The sequence below is a fragment of the Vipera ursinii genome, assembly GCF_947247035.1.
Source record: "Vipera ursinii genome assembly, chromosome: 5".
Lineage (NCBI taxonomy): Eukaryota > Metazoa > Chordata > Lepidosauria > Squamata > Viperidae > Vipera > Vipera ursinii.
The window spans coordinates 31703552-31724073 of record NC_139518.1 but is presented as its reverse complement, the minus strand read 5'-3'; the positions used below and the strand labels follow the sequence as shown (position 1 = coordinate 31724073).

At 34.8% G+C, this 20522-nt stretch overlaps 1 protein-coding gene across 2 annotated transcripts in view; it reads right to left on the bottom strand.

Annotated features, from left to right (window-relative positions):
• Positions 1–20522, bottom strand: part of DOCK10 (dedicator of cytokinesis 10) — a gene marked incomplete at its 5' end in the record, with an annotated part of 164768 nt that overhangs the window by 28370 nt on the left and 115876 nt on the right. For both annotated transcript variants that reach the window (XM_083364987.1, XM_083364986.1), the window contains 14 exons: positions 718–819; positions 2447–2494; positions 5569–5635; positions 7395–7509; positions 7973–8094; positions 9286–9397; positions 10120–10236; positions 10323–10498; positions 11474–11518; positions 12851–12947; positions 13552–13635; positions 14314–14460; positions 15309–15380; positions 16485–16598. In XM_083364987.1, coding sequence (XP_083221113.1) covers positions 718–819; positions 2447–2494; positions 5569–5635; positions 7395–7509; positions 7973–8094; positions 9286–9397; positions 10120–10236; positions 10323–10498; positions 11474–11518; positions 12851–12947; positions 13552–13635; positions 14314–14460; positions 15309–15380; positions 16485–16598 — 1418 coding nt within the window. The remainder of the gene's footprint in view (positions 1–717; positions 820–2446; positions 2495–5568; positions 5636–7394; positions 7510–7972; positions 8095–9285; positions 9398–10119; positions 10237–10322; positions 10499–11473; positions 11519–12850; positions 12948–13551; positions 13636–14313; positions 14461–15308; positions 15381–16484; positions 16599–20522) is intronic.

The following is a 20522-nucleotide window of genomic DNA, read 5'->3' as shown; positions in this document are numbered from 1 at the left end:
AACCCTCCATCTTATTACACCATGTGAGCTAATTGCACAATGCACCAGTCTCACAAGTCAATTATGCATAAAGTTTATAAAATTATTTCCCATTCAAAAGCCTAACAGCCCATGGATAAAAGCTGTTCTTCAGCCTGTTGGTACGGTTGGCTATACTCCTATTTTTTACAATGAAGTAATGGTGGAAATTTGACACACTACATTGCAGCTGCTATGTTTTTGTTACAGTGAGACTTGATACTGATGACTATATGAAGAAATTATGATGCGTCATTATGGAAAGCTTCCTTCTGTCTCTCCCCCCATATCTAGCTGTAAATGAAATCAGTACTTATTTTGAATTGCAGAGCAAGGCCATACATTATTTTTCCTCCTGCTGCTTTGAACATATCCAAATAATAATAATAATAATAATAATAATAATAATAATAATAATAATAATAATAATAATAATAATAATAATAAACCTTTATTGTCAAAGTACAACATGTGTACATTGAGATTAGCTTTTACTCTTGATTTTTCTTGATTTTACCCATATTTTTTTCCACATTTTAGTACATATTAATAATATTATCAGTATCATCACTAACATCTACCTGCTGTTGTATCCTTCCAGATTCTCAATGGTGTAAAACAACAATATACGTACTTAGCCTCTGTTGGGCCATCATGGCTGTTTTGCATTAACCCTCCATGTATTTTGTTAAATCTTACCACTGTGGCAGAAGCCCGGAGGTTTGACAAGATGAACTGGAGCCTTTCAATGTTCCATTATTCCGGGTGGTCTGAGCAAGCTTAACTGACGCAGCAATTTTCCTGATAAAAGAGAATAAAATTTAAAACTGCATTATAATATCATTTATTACTATAAATATTAGGAAAAGTTATCAAAATTATCTATTACCGATATCACATTTATATCAAAATCATATTCTATTATTAGAAAACAGGTCTCATAGCTAAGAATTCTTATGAAAACTTTATAGCAGGGGTGTCAAACTCGCAACGTCACGTGATGTGTCACGATGTATCGTGACTTTTTTGCCATTGCCGGCAATGGGGTGGGGGTGGTTTCTCTATGATGCATCCAGCCCATGGGCTGGCAGTTTGACACCCCTGCTTTATAGTAAGATATCCAAACACAATCCATATTATTTATCTCACTAGACTAAACTTCCATTAAAGTCAGTTATGTTTTATATTTGTTTATGGGCACTTAATGAAAATTCACAAAAAGCATTTATTTTGGAACTTTACGATCTAGGATTCATTGTAATTCATCCTCATCCTCATCTAGATTCAATACACACACACATACTAAAGTTTCTTGCAGTTACACATGTACAGGGGTCGGCAACCTAAAAAAGAAAAAGAGCCACTGGGAACCGGTTCCATCACAAATTAAAAAAAGAGGGAGCCACGTGCGTGTGTCCATGCACGCGCATGCGCAAAAAGGTTTTTTGCGCATGAGCGGACGCACGCGGCTGCCATTTTTTAAAAAATGAGATGGAACCGGTTCCCGGTTGCCCGATGGCGACGGCCCGTCTGCAAAGCTGCCGAAAGCGGCAGCTTAGCAGACGGGCCGCGGCAGCTTCCTCAAAGAGCGGCGCCCCTGCCCATTCCGAGAGGTGCGCGCGCACCTCTCCGAACGACCGGAGGTGCGCGCGTACCTCCGCGCGAATGGGCAGTGGTGCCGCTCCTTCAGGAAGCCCGCCGCGGCCCGTCTGTGAAGCTGCCGAAAGCGGCAGCTTAGCAGACGGGCCGCGGCAGCTTCCGCAAAGAGCGGCGCCCCTGCCCATTCCGAGAGGTGCGCGCGCACCTCTCTGAACGACCGGAGTTGCGCGCGCACCTCCGTGCGAAGGGGCAGGGGCGCCGCTCTTTGCGGAAGCTGCCGCGGCCCGTCTGCTAAGCTGCCGCTTTCGGCAGCTTAGCAGACGGGCCGCGGCGGGCTTCCTGAAAGAGCGGCACCGCTGCCCATTCGCGCGGAGGTACGCGCGCACCTCCGGTCGTTCGGAGAGGTGCGCGCGCACCTCTCGGAATGGGCAGGGGCGCCGCTCCTTGCGGAAGCTGCCGTGGCCCGTCTGCTAAGCTGCCGCTTTCGGCAGCTTCACAGACGGGCCGCGGCGGGCTTCCTGAAAGAGCGGCACCGCTGCCCATTCGCGCGGAGGTATGCGCGCACCTCTCCAAAGGTTTGGGGAGGTGCGCGCGCACCTCCGCCCATTCGGGGATGTGCGCGTGCACCTCTCCAAACGGGCGGTGCCACTCTCCATTTGGAGAGGTGCGCGCGCACCACTGCCCGTTGGAAGAGGTGCGCGCGCACCGGGCGGCTGGGAGCCGCAAGAGACGGCTCAAAGAGCCGCATGCGGCTCCGGAGCCGCAGGTTGCCGACCTGTGCACATGTACTTCAAATATTTAGCTGCTTGTTTGATAAATAAAACATTACCTTACTATATTTCGTTTTCCTAGGTATCTGAAATTCTGAAGGCAAACTCTAAAAGATAAAAAAAATGGAACAATCTCAAATGGTTTTTCTTCGCAGCATTAGTTCATTTCTCTCACAAAACATCACAACTAGAGTTCGGTAAAAATGAGAATTCCATTAGTAAAATCATTCAGGTAAATAACTGCATTGGTGCTAGTTTAATGCAGGAATTGTTTTTTCACTCTCTTGCCACAAAAGCCAAACTTCACCATCATATTTAGCAGACAGATGTTTGCTTTATGTTAATTTAAATGTGTTATAAACGATTTGTAGATCTCCAAGCCGTGAAAAGAAAGGCATTCCCAAATTGCAATTGTTTTGTTAAATTGTTCTTGCACAATATCAAAAGCGATTGCATGAAAACTGTCCACTGTCAATAGCAGAGCTACAGGCCGCTATCTGGAATGGCCTGAGTGAAGTTGTTACTCATTTTTTGCTGTTTCCTTTTCCCACAAGGCATTTCCACGACTCCAACTTTCCATTTCCTAAGCAGTGAAATAACAACTGTTTAGGTTTATATAGTGCTATTGCTGTTGCAATGAAGTTAGACAGTGACTGTGCTATTAATGAGTTCTTTTCTTTTATTATTTTATTATTTATTTATTAAACTTATATTTTGCCCCTCTTGCTTGGACGTGACTCTTGGCAGCTTACAATCATGAAACACAATAAAAACATTAAAATGATAAATAATAACATTCATTTAGCATAAAACTGGCAAAGATGGAGAGGGAGGAAGGGAGCATCATGCACATATAGGGAGAGGTGGGGTCTTATTTTAGTCTATTGACCACCTCCAGAATGATGTACGCCCCATTGAGACCCCAGGACAGTTGGCAAAGCCAGATCTTCAGACCATTTCAGAAGGCCAAACCTATATTCTTTTCATCAGGAGAATATATAACAGTTGGGAGAATGTATAACCCTATTCTGTATTGCCTACAGAGGCAGTTTGATGGACAGGTTGGTGGAAACCTCCTCGATCAACTACAGAAAGCAGAAAAGGCCATATTTATCCATACAAGGATAAGGTTTCCTAGTCTTTTATAAAAAGGCAAATGAACATTGCTACATTTTTTTCATATATAGTTAGCTGGCCCTATGTATGATGACAATAATATGCAAAGTTGTGCTAAAAGAAGAAAGTGACAAAGAAGCCATGTTTGTTTACAAAGAAGTAAACACAGTTAAAGAGAATTCAGTTCTAGGTTACTATATACAATTTTGTCATTTAAGAGACGGTAGACCAGACGTTTTCAATTTCAATTATATCTGCACCCCAATTTAATTATATTATGATTAACAATAACAGCAATGTCATATGAAGGCTGGCACAATGAGAATTGTAGCCCAAAATGTCTACAACGTTTCTCAGCCTTGACATCATTCAGAGATTGTGGAATGCATGATATCCATAGACAGAGTTTAATTCAACACAGACACAGATGGACATAAACCCAGATAGACCCAGATCCACAGATCCCTACCCACACCCACAGACCCACAGGAACACACATAGACACACAAATACACAGCTGCACGCGCGCACAAACACACACAAACACACACACACAAATGCATGCATGGACAAACACACAGTTATGTAAGTTAGTTATTCGACTCCCAACACTGATCAATCAAAGCTTGCAAAACTTGGTGTAAGATTTTGAAATATTGTCAGATTTCATGACTACACAAAAATGGATGCTTTAAAAATTAAAATGGGATGGGGAAAGACAAGCACTGGCATCATTATATAAAATTTCTACATTATTCGACTATGACAAGATAAGCAGTTTTTTTGTTCAAGTTACAAAAGACTGAAGACAAGAAATATTACCTATGATACTTCTAGACTGTACATTGTGATTTTTTTCTTTTTTTTATTAAAGAGTTTTACAAAAACAAAATTTTACAATATATCTCCAAATCCCTCCCACCCCAAACCCACCCACTTGCCCCCCCACTTCCCAGAGCTAAATACAGGATTATAGTTACAATAATCATATTCTAAATAAAAATTATACATAATATACAATTAACCAAATTCATAATGCGCTTTAACTCTCTTTTAACATAACTACCAACAACGTACCAATAACAATATCCCACTAAAATCTACTCATAAGCTAAATGGTACATTTTAGTCCCATATTTGTTTTGAATATAATTTATCCATCTCCTCCAAACTGAAATATATCTTTCCTGTGAATGATCATTCAGATAAGCAGAAATCTTAGACATTTCTGCAAGATTCGAAACTTTAAACACCCATTCTTCTACAGTGGGCAAACTATCCTTCTTCCAATATTGTCCCACCAGTAACCGTGCTGCCGTTATCATGTTCAACATCAAGTTAGTTTCTTTAACATCACAATCTACAACAATGCCCAATAAAAACAATTGCGGGGAAAACTTTATCTTTCTCTTAAAAATCTTTTGAATGTTCCACCAAATTTTAATCCAAAAAGCTTTTATATTTCTACAAGTCCACCACATGTGAAAATAGGTAGCTTCTAAACTACCACACCTCCAACATTTAGACTGTAAATTAGGATACATGTTGGACAACTTCTTGGGATCCAGATGCCATCTATAAAACATTTTATAAAAATTTTCTCTTAGATTTTGAGCCTGGGTAAATTTACCATTTCTGACCCAAATTATCTCCCAGGTGTCCAGCGAAATTGGTTCCTGAATATTTTGTGCCCATTTTATCATGCAGTCTTTAACCAGTTCCGTTTCCGAATCCAATTCAATTAAAGCATTATATATCCTCTTTATATGTGCACAATTTGAATCTCTAATTTGCTTTAATTTAGTGATTTTTTTCTTTTATTCTTTATTAACTAAGTAAAGAAAAAACATTAACATTTCACAATTTAAATGCACATGATATCAACATTTATGGAAGATTGGAGAGATTGCTAAGCTGTATAACTTTAGGTAGGATATGCATTTCTTTTGAAAGACTTAAAAATATGGGGATTGAAATGTATAATTATTCTTTAGCATAAGCTTTGCCTCTACTTTAATTAATACCAACGACAGCCTTGGAAGAACAAACCTCAAAGTGAGCTTACTCTAAAATGCTGAAAAAATCTGTTATTTCTGTAAATGGTGCCCTCTGCCAGTAGGAGATCAGTGTATCTAGGAAGAGAAAACATATGAAAACATATGAATATATTATTTATTCTCTTACATCAAGTATTCTATCACACTCTGTGTTAAGAATGAATATAATCCATCAGATAGAACCCAATGGCAATATTTACAGTAACATCTTGTTATCAACACTGTATGGATCAGCAGCATTCTCAGCTTTTGAAACACGTGAAATACTAGAACAACCTTGTTAATTCTTTTAAAATAAAACCCTACTATTAGTTTTTATACATGTTTGTTATCAATACACCAATCTGATATGCAGATGCTAAGAAATGAGTGGAATAAAGAATTTGAGGTTCCTATATTGCCTAGATAACAAGGGAGCGGATGGGTTCCCTGTGTCTTTACTATGGCCAAAAAACTGATATTATGGCATTGGAAATGATAAATGTATGGGTTGAAGTCCTGATTACAGTTACCATCTATGAGTGGATTGACTATAAACACAGACTTTGTATGGAAAAATATAATGAAATATGGAACTCATTTATACAAAATATACTGTAGTAGGTTAAAAACATGACTATGTAGTTATATAAATGTTTTAGAAACATTTATGTACTTGAATTAGAATTGCATTAGATAATCATATAAAGAATTGTAATTATTTACTGCTAAAATAATACATGTTTTTTTCTTTTTTCCTACATTTTTATTTCTTTTTATCTTTGATAATGTGTGTATTTTACCATTAACTTCGTGATTTGTAGTTTCCCTTTTTTGTCACTATTTAAAAGCAATAAAAATAAATAAAAAACCCTTATCTGTTAGAACTCATTTAGCAAAAGCCTATTCTAATCACTATTGTCATATTTTCCAAGGGATATTTCCTACCAGCAGAACTCAGAAATCTGTCATTTTACACACTAAATATTGTATTAAACTCAGTTTTCATTCTTTGTGAATTTCATAATTTATCATGTGCTTAATAATAGAAACCAAACATGATGGTTTTTTATTTAACATAGGAAATGTTATAATGGAATAGCAGGAAAATATAGCCTTTGATATAAAAGTATCTCAGTTCTAGAAAAGTGGAAAGTATGACAGAAAATATCCTCAAAACAACTTGATTACAGCTGTTAGTTTAGTGCAGCATTGCAGGCAAATTCTGCCCACAGTCAGGAATTCAGTTCTGAGAGGTGAAGGTTGACTTGGTAGAATGAAGACTCAGATTGTTGGGGCAAAATGCTGACATTGTTAATTACCCAGAGAATAATGTAAAGCACTATGGGACGGTAGATAGGTCTAAGTGTTATTGCTATTGCTATTATGTTTGGTGTATGTGGAACAGAAAAGGATGTGACAGGCTTTAAAGATTCTGTTACAATAACTTTATTAACTGTATCAATATACTCTCTTAGAGACCCCATTCCCTGACCTTCCCTTATCCTGAAGGACCGACAGCTCATCTTAATTTTTCATACTTGCATGTATTTTATTTCAGAAGCTCTTTAAAAATAATTAATTTCATCCTGTCTGAAGAGTAACCAGGTATTTTTTTACAGATATGTAGAAGGAAGAATAATGCAGAGAAAACAAAGAGAAAGAAAAGTAATAGCAGTAGTAGACAAAAGGAAATGTCTTTGCTGACTGCTCACACTGGCTCTGCACACTGCTGCTTTAAATCCACTCTCTGTTGTCTTGTAAACCTAGCAACTAAGAGATTTCTCCCAAACAGATATGATCTTCAGCAGAAAAGTTATACAGCAGGCACAGATACATTTTACTGTTCAATTACCTTCTGAAACTGTTTTCATAATATGAAGAAAACACATTAAGAGACTTCTTGTTTCTGCTTGATCTAATTTGTCAAAACGAAGAGCTGATCCAATCAGAGACAATGGCCTTACAATCTGTTGTGGCAAAACATGGAGAGCCTCGATAAATGAATTTTATCTCCAAAATGCACTTTATACATATCAGTTTGGTTATACCAGTTTAGTCTAGTGGTTACGGCACCAGGTTAGAAACCTGGAGACTGTGAATTCTAGTCCTGCCTTAGGAAATGAAAGCCAGCCAGATGACTTTAGGCTAGTCACTCTCTTTCAATCCAACTCACCTCACAGGGTGTTGTTGTGAGAAAAATAGAAAGAGGAATATGCACTTATACACGTATTCATAAAAATAATAAAAGTGGGATATAAATAAATAAAATAAAAAACGTAAAATAAAATAATTGTAGTATCATGTGAACCAGAGGCAGCTGCATTAGAAAGGTGCCATCAAGTGCTGTGTGAACAGATCCACATGCTCTGAATCATCTTTCCCCATTAAAATCTGAAGTATTGTGCTGTCCTAGTTTACAGACATACAAACCTTCTCACAGGCTTCATTTATTTCACTGTTCTTTTCATTGGTACTTGGGTTAGAATCAAGACTTCCTAGGGAACCTCTGGAGTCAGCACGGTTTGCTGCAGGAATAACTATTGATGAAAAAGCTGGAAACAAAAGCCACAACGAATGTGCTACAATGATGCTTATGGACACAACAATTAAGCAGGATGAAAACCAAAAAACAGTATGTAACGTTGACCAGACACTGTTAAGAAAAGCTACAGCTCATTTAACGAGGATGCTGAATGGCTACGAGCTGAGTGCATGAAACAGAGTAAGATATAACGACAAATGCAATGATATATATTTTGCTATAGATGGTTTTAGACACAATCTCATGCATGATGGACCAAAAGCCATAGAAATAGAAACATTTATTGAGGATGCAATTAGTATTACATCTTGAAATACAACCGAACCGTATACAGTACAAACTTTACTCTACTAATGAACTTTTGTGAAACAAATTAAATCTGTCTATACCCCAAAGTTGGGAGAAGGCAGGAAAGATCCAGCTTCCAGTACATATCCAGCTATCCAGAAACCAATCCTTTTTCATCCTTTCCCAACTTCCACCACATTCCCTCCTGTCACCATCCAAAGCTCACTGAACCACTTCTTCAGGAAGGTGGGGAAATGGACTGTTTCAATTTCTGGAGGATGAGTCTACACCATTACTGTCAGGTTTTACAATGCCATAATCAATTCACTGCACTTTTTTTTCTTTTTAATGCTTGGTGGACTTGGAAGCAAAAAAGGCTTACAACAGACTTTTGAAACCTAATCTGTTTTTAAGTAGAGTACTGTCTGTATTTGTATTCTATAAATTGGGTTAGATTTTGTACACATATACATCTGCGTGCATATCTAAAATATACCATCATTTATTAGAACATCTCTTACAACTATACGAGGAAAATAAAATCAAATATAATAAATAAATAAATAAATAAATAAATAAATTATAAAAACGCTGTAAGAATGGTATATATAGATGAATGATTACTGTGCTAGTTTAAGGGGGATCACATTTCTTTTCTTTTCATTTTCTTTTCAGTTATAACATTTTTAAAAATTGTATCCCAGTAACAGCCATGGACATCTCAAGAAATTAGAGGACTTCGGATCTTGTGGAATCAAACTCAACATGTCTTCCCTACTTTCTTCTAAGAATAATTTATTTCAGATTAAACTCCTGCTAGAAATATTAGAAGATAAATTAAATGTAAGAAATTGGTAATAACAAAACTTGCAATAGAACAAAACAGTTATTTTTTATGTAAATGCTTTCATACCTGCAATTGAATTAAGAACATCTTTGGAGAAAGAAGTATCAACTGAATTTGCATGTTTCATTGTTGACTGACTCTGAAATCCTGCAGTGGTGCTCAAATCATCTCTAGATCCCTGGATTTCAATGACAGCCAGAGAACAAATGTGAGTATTAAATCACTGTTCACAATCTGTCACTTATTGCTAATTTTATAATTACATACCCACTGCTCTGACATTGGCATAGAATCACAGTTTTTGCCTTTTGCAGCCTAATGACAAGATTTGTTCTCTTCACCATCACCACCACCACCACCACCACACATTAATCTATTTCTGCTTGATCTAATTTGTCAAATTTAATAAATTCCTTTTCTAAAACAATCAAATTAAGTTTAAGAAAATATTCCTCCTCTATGCCTTCCCATAATTCTAAACCAATCTCAAGGTGGTAATCTTAATATATCAGGTAAGGAAAGGCAGATTTTAGTGAATCAATAAGGGAGACAACTTTAGCTGCAGATGGGAGACCAATACTGAAACTAACCTGTTTATGGCCACCTAGTAAGCTTGTAAGTGATAAGAAGTTCAAACTGGGTATTCTTTGTTTCAAAATTATTAATTGCAATGGATTTATTTTAGGTATGCTTTTAATCTGAATCCATGGATTTTTTTCCTTCATAAACAATAAGTCCAGCAGTATAGCTAATTTAAGTGACTTTAAACTAATATGCTTTTATCATACTCTATTTATTGATAAATTAATCTGAACTAATCTAGTCTAAGAATAATTTAAAAATGTTAGCAGTATAGTTTTAAGAAAAATTAAATTACTATAGCCCATTACTGTAACCCACCTGATTAGATGTATTTATACTGAATAAAAACATATCTTTCAGATATATCCTTGGCATATTGTCCAAAAGCATCCCATAAAGAGGCATATACAAGTTTGCTATTTTTGCCTGCTTCTCCTGCAGAAAAGACATTCAAAGAAGATGGCTCAGTACAGACAATTAAATGGTCTTTTCCATCAAGGCAAAAAGTTAAACATTCATACCGGATCTCTATATCGATCATCAAATGAATGTTTTGCCATCAGATTTTTGAGCATGGCTAGGGCCATGTGTCTGATATCCTGGTCTTCTTGGAGTGCGAACCCAACCTCTCGAAGAAGTAATCCAATTAAAAAATGCTTCCGGCAAAATTCATTTGTCACAATATATTCAGGGACATCTGGATTAAGACAGTCAAGAAAGTTATGTGTTTAAAACTTGTCTTATATGTGCTTCATTAAATTATTGATATATATTAAGAAGAGACTTATATAATTGACATTTAAATGATTCAAGTAACACGTTTTATAAAGACAATTACACTCTTATAGAACTCATGGTTTTAACTGATAAGTCTGCTAATGTTAAGTTATAAATCAGTAGTAACTTGTGTTAATCTGTACCTGATGCATTATAATAATATTTTCTTTAGTAGTTGGCAAGGTGAAGTAGATTTTGAACTTACTGCTAAGTGAGAAAGTATAGTTCACAGAACTCGTAAGTTTTCTATTCTTCTTTTAGAGAACCTTCAATTAATGCAATGTATACTATTACTCCAAACATGTCTGCCAGTCAAAGTTGTGAGAGAATGATTCCACTTCAGATGGGTTCAGTGCAGAGTAGTAGATAAGGGAGTAACTAAGGGAGCACCTGCGGCCGGCATCAACTTCCCTCCGCCCAGTGCGCTCCCACAGAGAGGGCCTCCTCAGGGTGCCACAGGTCAGAGAATGCCGATTGATGGCCCCCAGGGGGAGGGCGTTCTCTGTGGGCGCGCAAAATCTTTGGAACCGTTTACTGGTTGAGCTCCGGATGGCTCCCGACCTGCGCTCCTTCCAACGTGATCTAAAAACTTATTTATTTGAACAAGCTGGCCTGGCCTGATGGGTTTGGGGTTTTAATTACTGTTTTAATTAATTTATTGTATTCAGGCACAATTGTTTAATTTGTTTTTAACTTTTGTATTTTGCATTTTTGGTATTTATTGCCCTGTACACCGCCCTGAGTCCTTCGGGAGAAGGGCGGTATACAAATAAAACAAACAAACAAACAAACAAACAAATAAATAAATAAATAAATTTTTAAAATGCTAGAAATGGAATTTGATAATGGCACATTTAATAACTAAGATGCAAAGTTTACTTGGATGAATACATACCTGATGCATGAAACTGCTGGGTTGTTTCTGATGGTGTGATTGGATCTTGAATGGTTTGGTAGAAAAATGTAGAAAAGGGAAGAAAAAAAGACATTTTGGTACATTTAGATAAATGACATTGTTAATTGTAAAGGTATAATTTTAAGGTTGTCATATTCATCCATCCACGCTTCTTAAAATACATACTGATCAGAAATAGTAGTTTTAGATTGGCTATTTTGAGATCAGCTCCAATCATTCTGGATGCTGAACTTTTTTAAAGGATGGGATTATTTTATCTTTCTATGGACATTGCACATTGGTCTGTGTGAAACTAGTAATATAAAAGTATTGTAGATAAAGCAGTTGAGATACCAGTTGAGATAACTATGATAACTGGAAATTAGCTACCTTACTGAAAAGAACATTTGGATTAAACATGTGGGAAATCAAATAAAACCAGTGCATTTGTTGGTGACTAATATTGCTCACCCAACCAGGAGGAAGATAAGGATAAGGCTTCTTAAAAAATATTTGCAAATATTTGCAAATATTTTTAAGAGGCCTAAAGTAAAAGTAGTAATGACTTTATTGATTACAAGCATTTGCATGTCACAATTTATGGTTTACACCATAAACCAAAGCAAAGTAAATATAAATATAAAGCAGCTGAAGTAGAGAAACCAATTGCTGAATAGTAGCCCATCTTACCATTAACTGCCACCTAATAAAACAATTTGATAGGTTTGTAGAAAATTAATGAGAAGATGACAAGACCAATAGTTAGAACAAACCAATAGTTAGAACAATTAATCAGTGGGATGAGTTGCTCCAGAAGTTGCTCCAACACTGGAGATTTTAAGAAGAAATTGGGTACCATTTGTCTGAAATGGTACAGGGCTTCCTGGCTCAGCAGGAGGTTGGACTAGAAGACCTTCAAGGTCCCTTCCAACTCTGTTATTCTGTTAACCACTGCATCCAGCACAGAGAAAGTTTCTCCTCTTTTAAGTCTAAGGCCCCTCATTCATTTGATTGGAAGAGAAAACTTTTAGTAATGAAATGTAAAGTTTTCAGTTTCAAGCTACCTTTTATTTTAGTGCTACAATTTTTTTTTAAATTCATGATTCATAATTCATGCATTTTTGCTGTTTTTTTAAAAAAAACATCTAAAAAAGAATAACTTAGTTACTAAAATAACATTTACTTATATTTACAATTGTAGTAACCAATGTTCAAATGTTTTAGGAAATGTGAAATTTGCATGCCGATCTTAAATGTATTTATATGATACAAAACCCTAATATTTTTGTGAGCTTTATTACTAAGTATATATGCTTAAAACTGTATGCAGTTTCTTTTGTTTTATAATAAGTATTATATAAAACCATAAATGCTTACCTGGAATGTTTGCAGATTTCAGGGGTAGGCAGAGAGGAATGAAGTGTTCATAGTTGCATACTTCTTCAAGAAAATCAAATTTATACTGGAACAAAATCTGAACGTTTGAGAAGATTATCAGGTGATTTATCTTCATTTATTGCATGCATGTACATTCATTAATCTATCTGCATAATTACATGAAATACTGGTTATGCAGGTTAATGAATGTACATATTTATTTATATGTGTGAAAGTATTCTTTTCATATAAGAGGAAAAATGTTTTTTTTAAATGATACAGTTGATTGTAGCAATGCTAAACTAACAAAGGGAAAGGGAATCAAATAGATAAATAATCACTTAGATTAGTTTGAATAAGATATGCATGCTTTTTCTTGCTAAAGGACTGCTAAATGTGCAAGCAATGAACAAAATCCAATGAAGAGATCCACATTTTCACTGAGAATCATATGAGTTGATAGACAGATTTTTTATTTTTTGTAAGGGCATAACTAAACTAAATCAGCTGCACATTATGGGGAAGCAGTATATTACAAAGATTTTTTTTCTGTTAACTACTTTGTAAAGTGATTAAAAAACATTTATCCAACAAAAGGACACAAATATTCTGGGAAGACCTATTCTTTTTTACTGATTCTGACAATTTTTAAAGGGAAAGGAAAAGTCAGCATAATTGGAAACATACATTACTTTATTTACCTTGTCATCACCTGGTCCAAACATGCTTATATAGTTATTGATTAATTTAAATACAAATCCACGATCCATAAATGTGAAACATCGCTAAGAGAAAAAAAATGAAATGATTATAATTATTTCCCTAAGAAAAGACTTTTAACAATAGAAAAAAGTTAATAAGGGATTAATATCATTTTGGCAAACTGGCAATAAATCGTGAAGATCAAATGTGAAAGTCAAATACTCAATAGTTTTTTTGATTAATCTAAATGTCAATTTATATCAGTGGCAATATGAAATTAAAAGATTTTGTATTGTTTTGAATAAATAACCGGTGTAAAGCATACCTTCTAGAAAACTTACTGAAGATGTAAATATGTTCAAATGAAACAGATATTATTTGTCAAAAACAAGTTGTATTTCTTGAATTTTTGGCTATTAAATGCATTCTTCCCTTCTTCAAATCTAAAACCTGAATGGCAATCCTTTATTAATTAACAATGTTCTAGTTTTAATAAAGAGTTATCTTCTTTATTATAAAGAGGGTGATTACTGTATATTCTTTTTTGATGAAAAAGTATTCAAATGTTTCTTCTTTTATTTTGGTTATGAACTTTCATCACTACCATGCCCAGTCTTCATCAGTATAGAAGAATCACATAATTAATGTTTTGTGTTATGCCAACAGCAAAAAGAAATATTTACTACGAAAATGATTGCGAGGTTTGTGCATCCTGCAAGGTACAAATAGGTTAATGGTTATTTATACTAAATACATCTTACCTTCAGAAACCTTCCAATGCTGTGGCTTGCATTCTTTGTCTCTTCGAAAGCTTCTATGTGTTTCCAAATAACATGATCTGATATGTTCATTACAAGTTTATCTAGTTCAGTTTTGTATGATTCTGGGAACCTTTGAGCACGAGTAATCTGGAGGGACAGCAGATGGTTTCTTCAAAATAAGAAACTGATCTAGACAACACTCAATATTCGAAAATGTTTCATTTCCCTCTCTACACAACAAAATTGGAGGAGTTAGTGAAAATGCTCCTGGCTAAGTGATAAGAGGCATCATTCTGATGAACAGTTTAATGATAGCATTTATTTATTCAGAAAATGTATTTGGTACTTAACGCCTTAATGGCACTGGATGCTTACAAAGTATAGTGATGACATTCAACAAAACCTCAATTAAAATCTTACCATTAAAACTAGACGTAGGAAAATAAATGCAATTTGAGAAATGTCTTAATACAGTGTGTAGCCAGGGGATCAATTTCAATTCGAGTGGCAATTTCTTTCAAGGCTACTTCATGGGGAAGGCCAAATCACTGTTGAAATAATTAATTGGTGACCTAAAGTGCTGCACATATTGTATGAGATAGGCAGCCCTTTAAGCAGTTGTTCTAAATTTTATTTTGAGATCTTTAGGTCCAATACTGTTCAGAACAGATTTCTTGTCCGGATAAATTGCAGTGATGTAACTGCAGAAGAATTTATTAACAATCACCAGCTGAATCTCTCCCCCATCCATATATGCTTTCCTCAGCTCCTCTGTGCTTGCACCATGCTGGTCACTCGCACACTCCATACACCCTCCGTGTCATTGCTGTCATGCATACCTTCCCAACATGCACTGCACTTTTGCACACACGCCACACCATACTCTAGTGCACCCCCTCACAGCAGCCTTTCGATGAGTAAAATATTTTTAAATAAGAGCATGTTTAAATATCGATAACATTTATTATATAATGCATATACCTGTATTCTCTTACCTGTATTCTCTTTGTGTAAACCAAATGCTGTGCCATTGATTTTAATATAATTGCAAAAAAGAACCAGGAGTGCTAAAAAATAAATAAATATATATTATTTTTCTTTTATATTAACTTTGCACTTTTATTTTTTCTTTACAAAAAGCTCCCCAAAAGTGAGCTTTTCGTATGTGCTGTGACTGCCACTTCTATAAAACCTAAGCAATGTGGCTAAAATTTTCTACAGCTGTATTTCCCAAATATTTGGAAGGCATAAGATTAGATAAGAAAGAACTGAATTCTAATATATGGAGAAACCTGGGCCACTTCTGGATAGACTCTCTGTAATTAGATACAGTAATTTATAACTATTGCTTTTTTACTTCTACAGGTACTGTAGTCTTGAAAAGCTGCTTCTCTGGCCTTGAGGAACCCACCAGAATAGCTTGGCAATGGCAAGGGACTAAGTGAGGAATTAATAAATTCATTGTTTCTCTTTTTCCAATTGGAATTTATATCTCAATCTCATTTAACTCTTTATAAAACTAAGAAGTCCATCCATGTGTGAAACAGAAAATCTGAATTCAATTGATAAATTTTTTTGTTCAGACAAAACTAAACCATTCTTCTCTCTGTACTTTAGTGCTGAATTGGTAACCATTTATAAGGAACATCCTTGATCAATCTGCTAGCAAGGAGTTGCAGGACTGTGATGCATTTGCCAATGTAGGTGTCCTTCAGCAACATCACCATATTCTTGCTTTTAAATCCTAATATTTCAGTTCAGGCTCTCATATTAACTTCTTAACTGTTCTGCTAAGCAATGCTTTCCCCAAGCTACACGGAATGGACAACAAAGTGACATCATAACATAAGAACATATAGCAAAACAGAGTCAGTTTGATGTAGTGAATAAAGTACCAAGCTAGAAAGCAAAGACCATGAGTTTTAATCGTATGTGAAGCACAAAGCCAGCTGAGTGATCTTCGGCCAGTCTCTCAACCCTGGGAATGAAGCATTGACAAAGGACTATCCCACTCAAAAAAAGTGCCAGGAAAACTCCAAAGACTATTCCAGGCAGTCACCAGGAGTCAAAAACTAACACAAAGGAACAACAACAACAACAAAAGTGAGGAAAGCAACAATCTATGAAAGCTTTCCTGACATTTTTCGCTCATGAATAAGAATAAATTTCACCTTTAGAACAAGCTTCACAGTCCTTTGATCATTTGACTGCAACAGATCAGTCATATTCTTGGCCAGTTCTTCATGAACAGTCCGTTCCTCAAATGTCTTAGTTTTGAATACGTACTAAAAGTATAATATAAAATGCAGGAAAAAAGTTAATAGCAAGAATATTAGGTCTCACTGACTTCATGCAACACAGATACTGTAATTTCCATTGTGTGGTACCTGACAGTTATAGAGCAGATGCAATGAAAATATTTACAATGCAAGACTATTAGTCTTTTGCATCTAGCCTTCTATTGATTTGAATGCAATGAAATTAAGGAACTATATTTTGCATGCAGTCTTCTACTTGACCATTCAGAAGTACATCTCTTTAAGGATAATGAACCTATTCCCAAGTCTGCATCACTTGCCTGAAAATAAGTTCTTCTCAACTCAGTGAGATATATTTCTGATTAAGTAAGTACAAGATTGTGTTATGAGCATTTCACATTATGCAGAAAGGTGCGGTGTATACCAGAATCAAAAAATATATCTCAGGCAGCAAATAATCTAACCTGTCAACAAATGTTTAGCAATATGATCATGACTCTATAGCAGTGTTTCTCAACCTTGGCCTTTTAAGATGTGTGCATTTCAACTCCTAGAATTTTCCAGCCTCTTAACATTGCTGTATAGGCACCAATTCCTATTCCATTTTTATTTTAAAGTTTATTACGTACCACAATCGTTATATTTGATAGGTTCAAATTCTCATGGGAAAGTTTCTTTGTCATTATTTTTATGTTTACTTACTTACAGAAATCAAAAGGTTTTTTTAATAACGCATTCAACACTTTCCTAATGAGACAGAATACATCATGGGATGTGGGAAAAATACATACAAATATTGAAACATTATTTCTGCCAGCATGGAAGTATTAGCATTAGCATCTGCAATTATCTTGCACATGCATCATTATTTTGCTGTAAACATCAGCCAATCTGGAAATGTATGAAATGTGGTGACATTTAGTCTTATTCTTGAATGTAGGACGACCAAGCAAACCAATCACTCAACCCATGCTATTTTGAATGTACTAATAAGAGAATACATTTAGGGACAGCTAGTTAAGCACTCACACAGTCTAGTTTGTTTATACATGTAGAGCATTGTCCGCAACATTTTTGGATTTTCATCAGCATTACCCGCAAAATAATCTTGCTATGAATGGGACTTGTATGGGACTTGTGCTACATATATTTTGAAGTAGCATTAATTTTTTTCTCATATTAAGAAAGATAGAGAGAAAAATGTTTTTGAATGAAACTTGGTGTTACAACAAGTGTAAGGTTGTTGCTTCTGTCTCATTCATGGTGACTAGAGACATTCAACACATGATGTGATGCTATCATGCAGAATGACAAGATCATGCTTTGTTTGGGAGAAGATAAAAGTAGATTTGAATCCAGCAGCATTCTTAATTCTTCTGGGACATCAAATTTAATCTAGAGTGCATTACTACTATTACTACTACAATCTCTGTAGAGTTCAAACACATTTACTGTAAAAATACCTCTGTTTATTATTTTCGCATAGAGAGAGAGAGAGCATGATGGCTAAAATTGAGAGGTCTCCTCAAAGCAGCTTAGTTTCACCATCAGTATTCCTTAATCTAAACATGTTAAGATACTTCAACTGTGTTATACTATACTTTGTAACTTCTGAAATGCACTAGATTCAAGAATTAATAGTACATATTAACATTCTTCAGAATACTGTTTAACTTTAGGATGGTTATCATTTAAAATTACTCATGAATGGTAACTTTCTTTTTTTTCCTTGACATATTATAGCTCTGTACTGTAATTGTTTGATTACAAAATTTTCAAAAGCTACAGGGATTACAATTTAAGGTTGATTAAACTGTTGCTAATTTTCTTCCTGAGGCATTTTGCATGTACATACATACAAACTGAAGTGTTAAAATGGAATAAAAATGAAAATTAACATTTTAAAGCTATAGTCAGTTGCTTGGGAGAAGGCCTACTCAATTGAGTGAGACCTATTTCCCAATATAATATGATTAGCATTTCATTATGCAAAAAGCACAATGAGAGTTGTTTTATTGCAATAAAGATGTAGCCATTAGTTTAATACAAATTCAATTTATGTTATGACATTTAGATTGTAGAAAATGTAAAAGGATGTATATTCTGATAATTAACATTCATGTTGACTTATATATGTCCATTTCTCCACTAGCAATCTACAGTATCTTCATAGCAATCCCCAAGGAAAGCATGAAAAGGTCATACTCATTTTTTGCTATTTTTGTACAGAGATTCTAGAAAAAACTATATAATAAAACACTAGTGGAAAAATGAAGTGTTGGGCAGTCAGTATCAGATTTTACAAATGTGGAATTCAGTAAATTTCACAGTAACCAGCACTCAAAAATAATTATCCAAATCATATTATTATAAAGCTGTTGTTATTCTTATGTGTTTTAAATGAATTTCTCATAATTGTAAAGTGACACACATATCCTTATGGCTAAAATGGAGCATTATCAGATGATGAATTGAAGGGTTCAAACAGGTTATACAGTACAGCTAGCAACATCTTCTGAAAGTGTATCTAAATGAAGGCATTTCACACGTTCACTTAAAGTAACAAAGCAGAAATTAATTGAGCAATGTATCTGGAGACATTTACATGCATCTCTCATTCATTCATGTCATTATCGATATTATTCCTCAATTCTCAATATTTTCTTTGTTAAGCAAATTTACTTATAGTTTGAATAAGTGTAGAAGAGGCTCGACAGTACCTAAGTTACTGTAATTATGTATAAGAGATTATATATGGAAATATCTTATTTGACTGTGTTCTTCTACACAAATAGATCTAAAATTCCATTTTTCAGGCAACAATTGAAACTTGTTTTTCTTTTTTGTAAGTAAAAACCAAAGTACTATGTATACTTTTATTTAAAAAGTACCAAAACAGAAAATATTCAGATATTTAATTTCCATCATTAATCTTATCTTTACTTTCTGCTAAGTGTTGCTATTTAAACTGAATCTGCCATTCCATAGTTCAAAATTATTGCCTTTTGTCATATATGTTCATAATTATTGGTAAGCCAGAGCATACAGAATGTTACAAGCACAATTAAATGTAGCTCTTTCAATCATAAAAAGAGAAATTCAGTGTATCCCATCCATTACAAATTCTATTTGAATATCCTGCTGTATATATGACAGCGGAAATCTCCATTCCTATCATAACTCCAGTCCCCCTGTACAAATGCAAAATCTGCTTTAAAAATTGGGAGTTATTCAGGATCAGAGTTTGAAGTATAAAAATGGTTGCATTAGTATTTTGACATCAAAAAAGCGAGCAAACATTTGAATTTGTATAAATTGAAATAATCTCAAAAATTATTAAAATTATTTTAAATGTACTGTAATTAAATGTAATTCTGAAATTTTGGATATCAATAACTTCATCCAATGATAACAAATTAATTTAAAATATTGATAAGCTTTATTTTTTAATCTGATTTGGCAAAACAAAGACATTGTCTTAATCTGCTTTAGGTTTTTCCCTCCTTAAAATCAACAAGTTTGCTTTGTTTCTTTCACTGCAAAATATAAGTATGCGAAATATTTTAGTAGCTTCTGAGGACTAGTTCAAAGGGCATTTTTACTGGTACTGCATACAAGATATTTTTAAAAAAGTATTTATAACTAATCTTAATACACATTCATTCAGTACAATGAAGCATTTAGAGTGAAAACTGAATGGAAAGAAACAGAACAAGCAGTGCCAATTCACAAATATGTGCAAAATGTCATGCTGGAAGATTAAAAATGTTCCACATACCATGAACAGGTACAAAACCACTGCAATTTAGACAATAAAAAAGTTCTTGAGAAAATAATAAAAAGCTAAAAAATATTATGCACAAGCTATTTGAAAGCACACAGAAAAATTCCCCACAATGCTGTCTTTATTACAAACTACCGCTGATGTTCACTAGCAATCATATTGTTTCA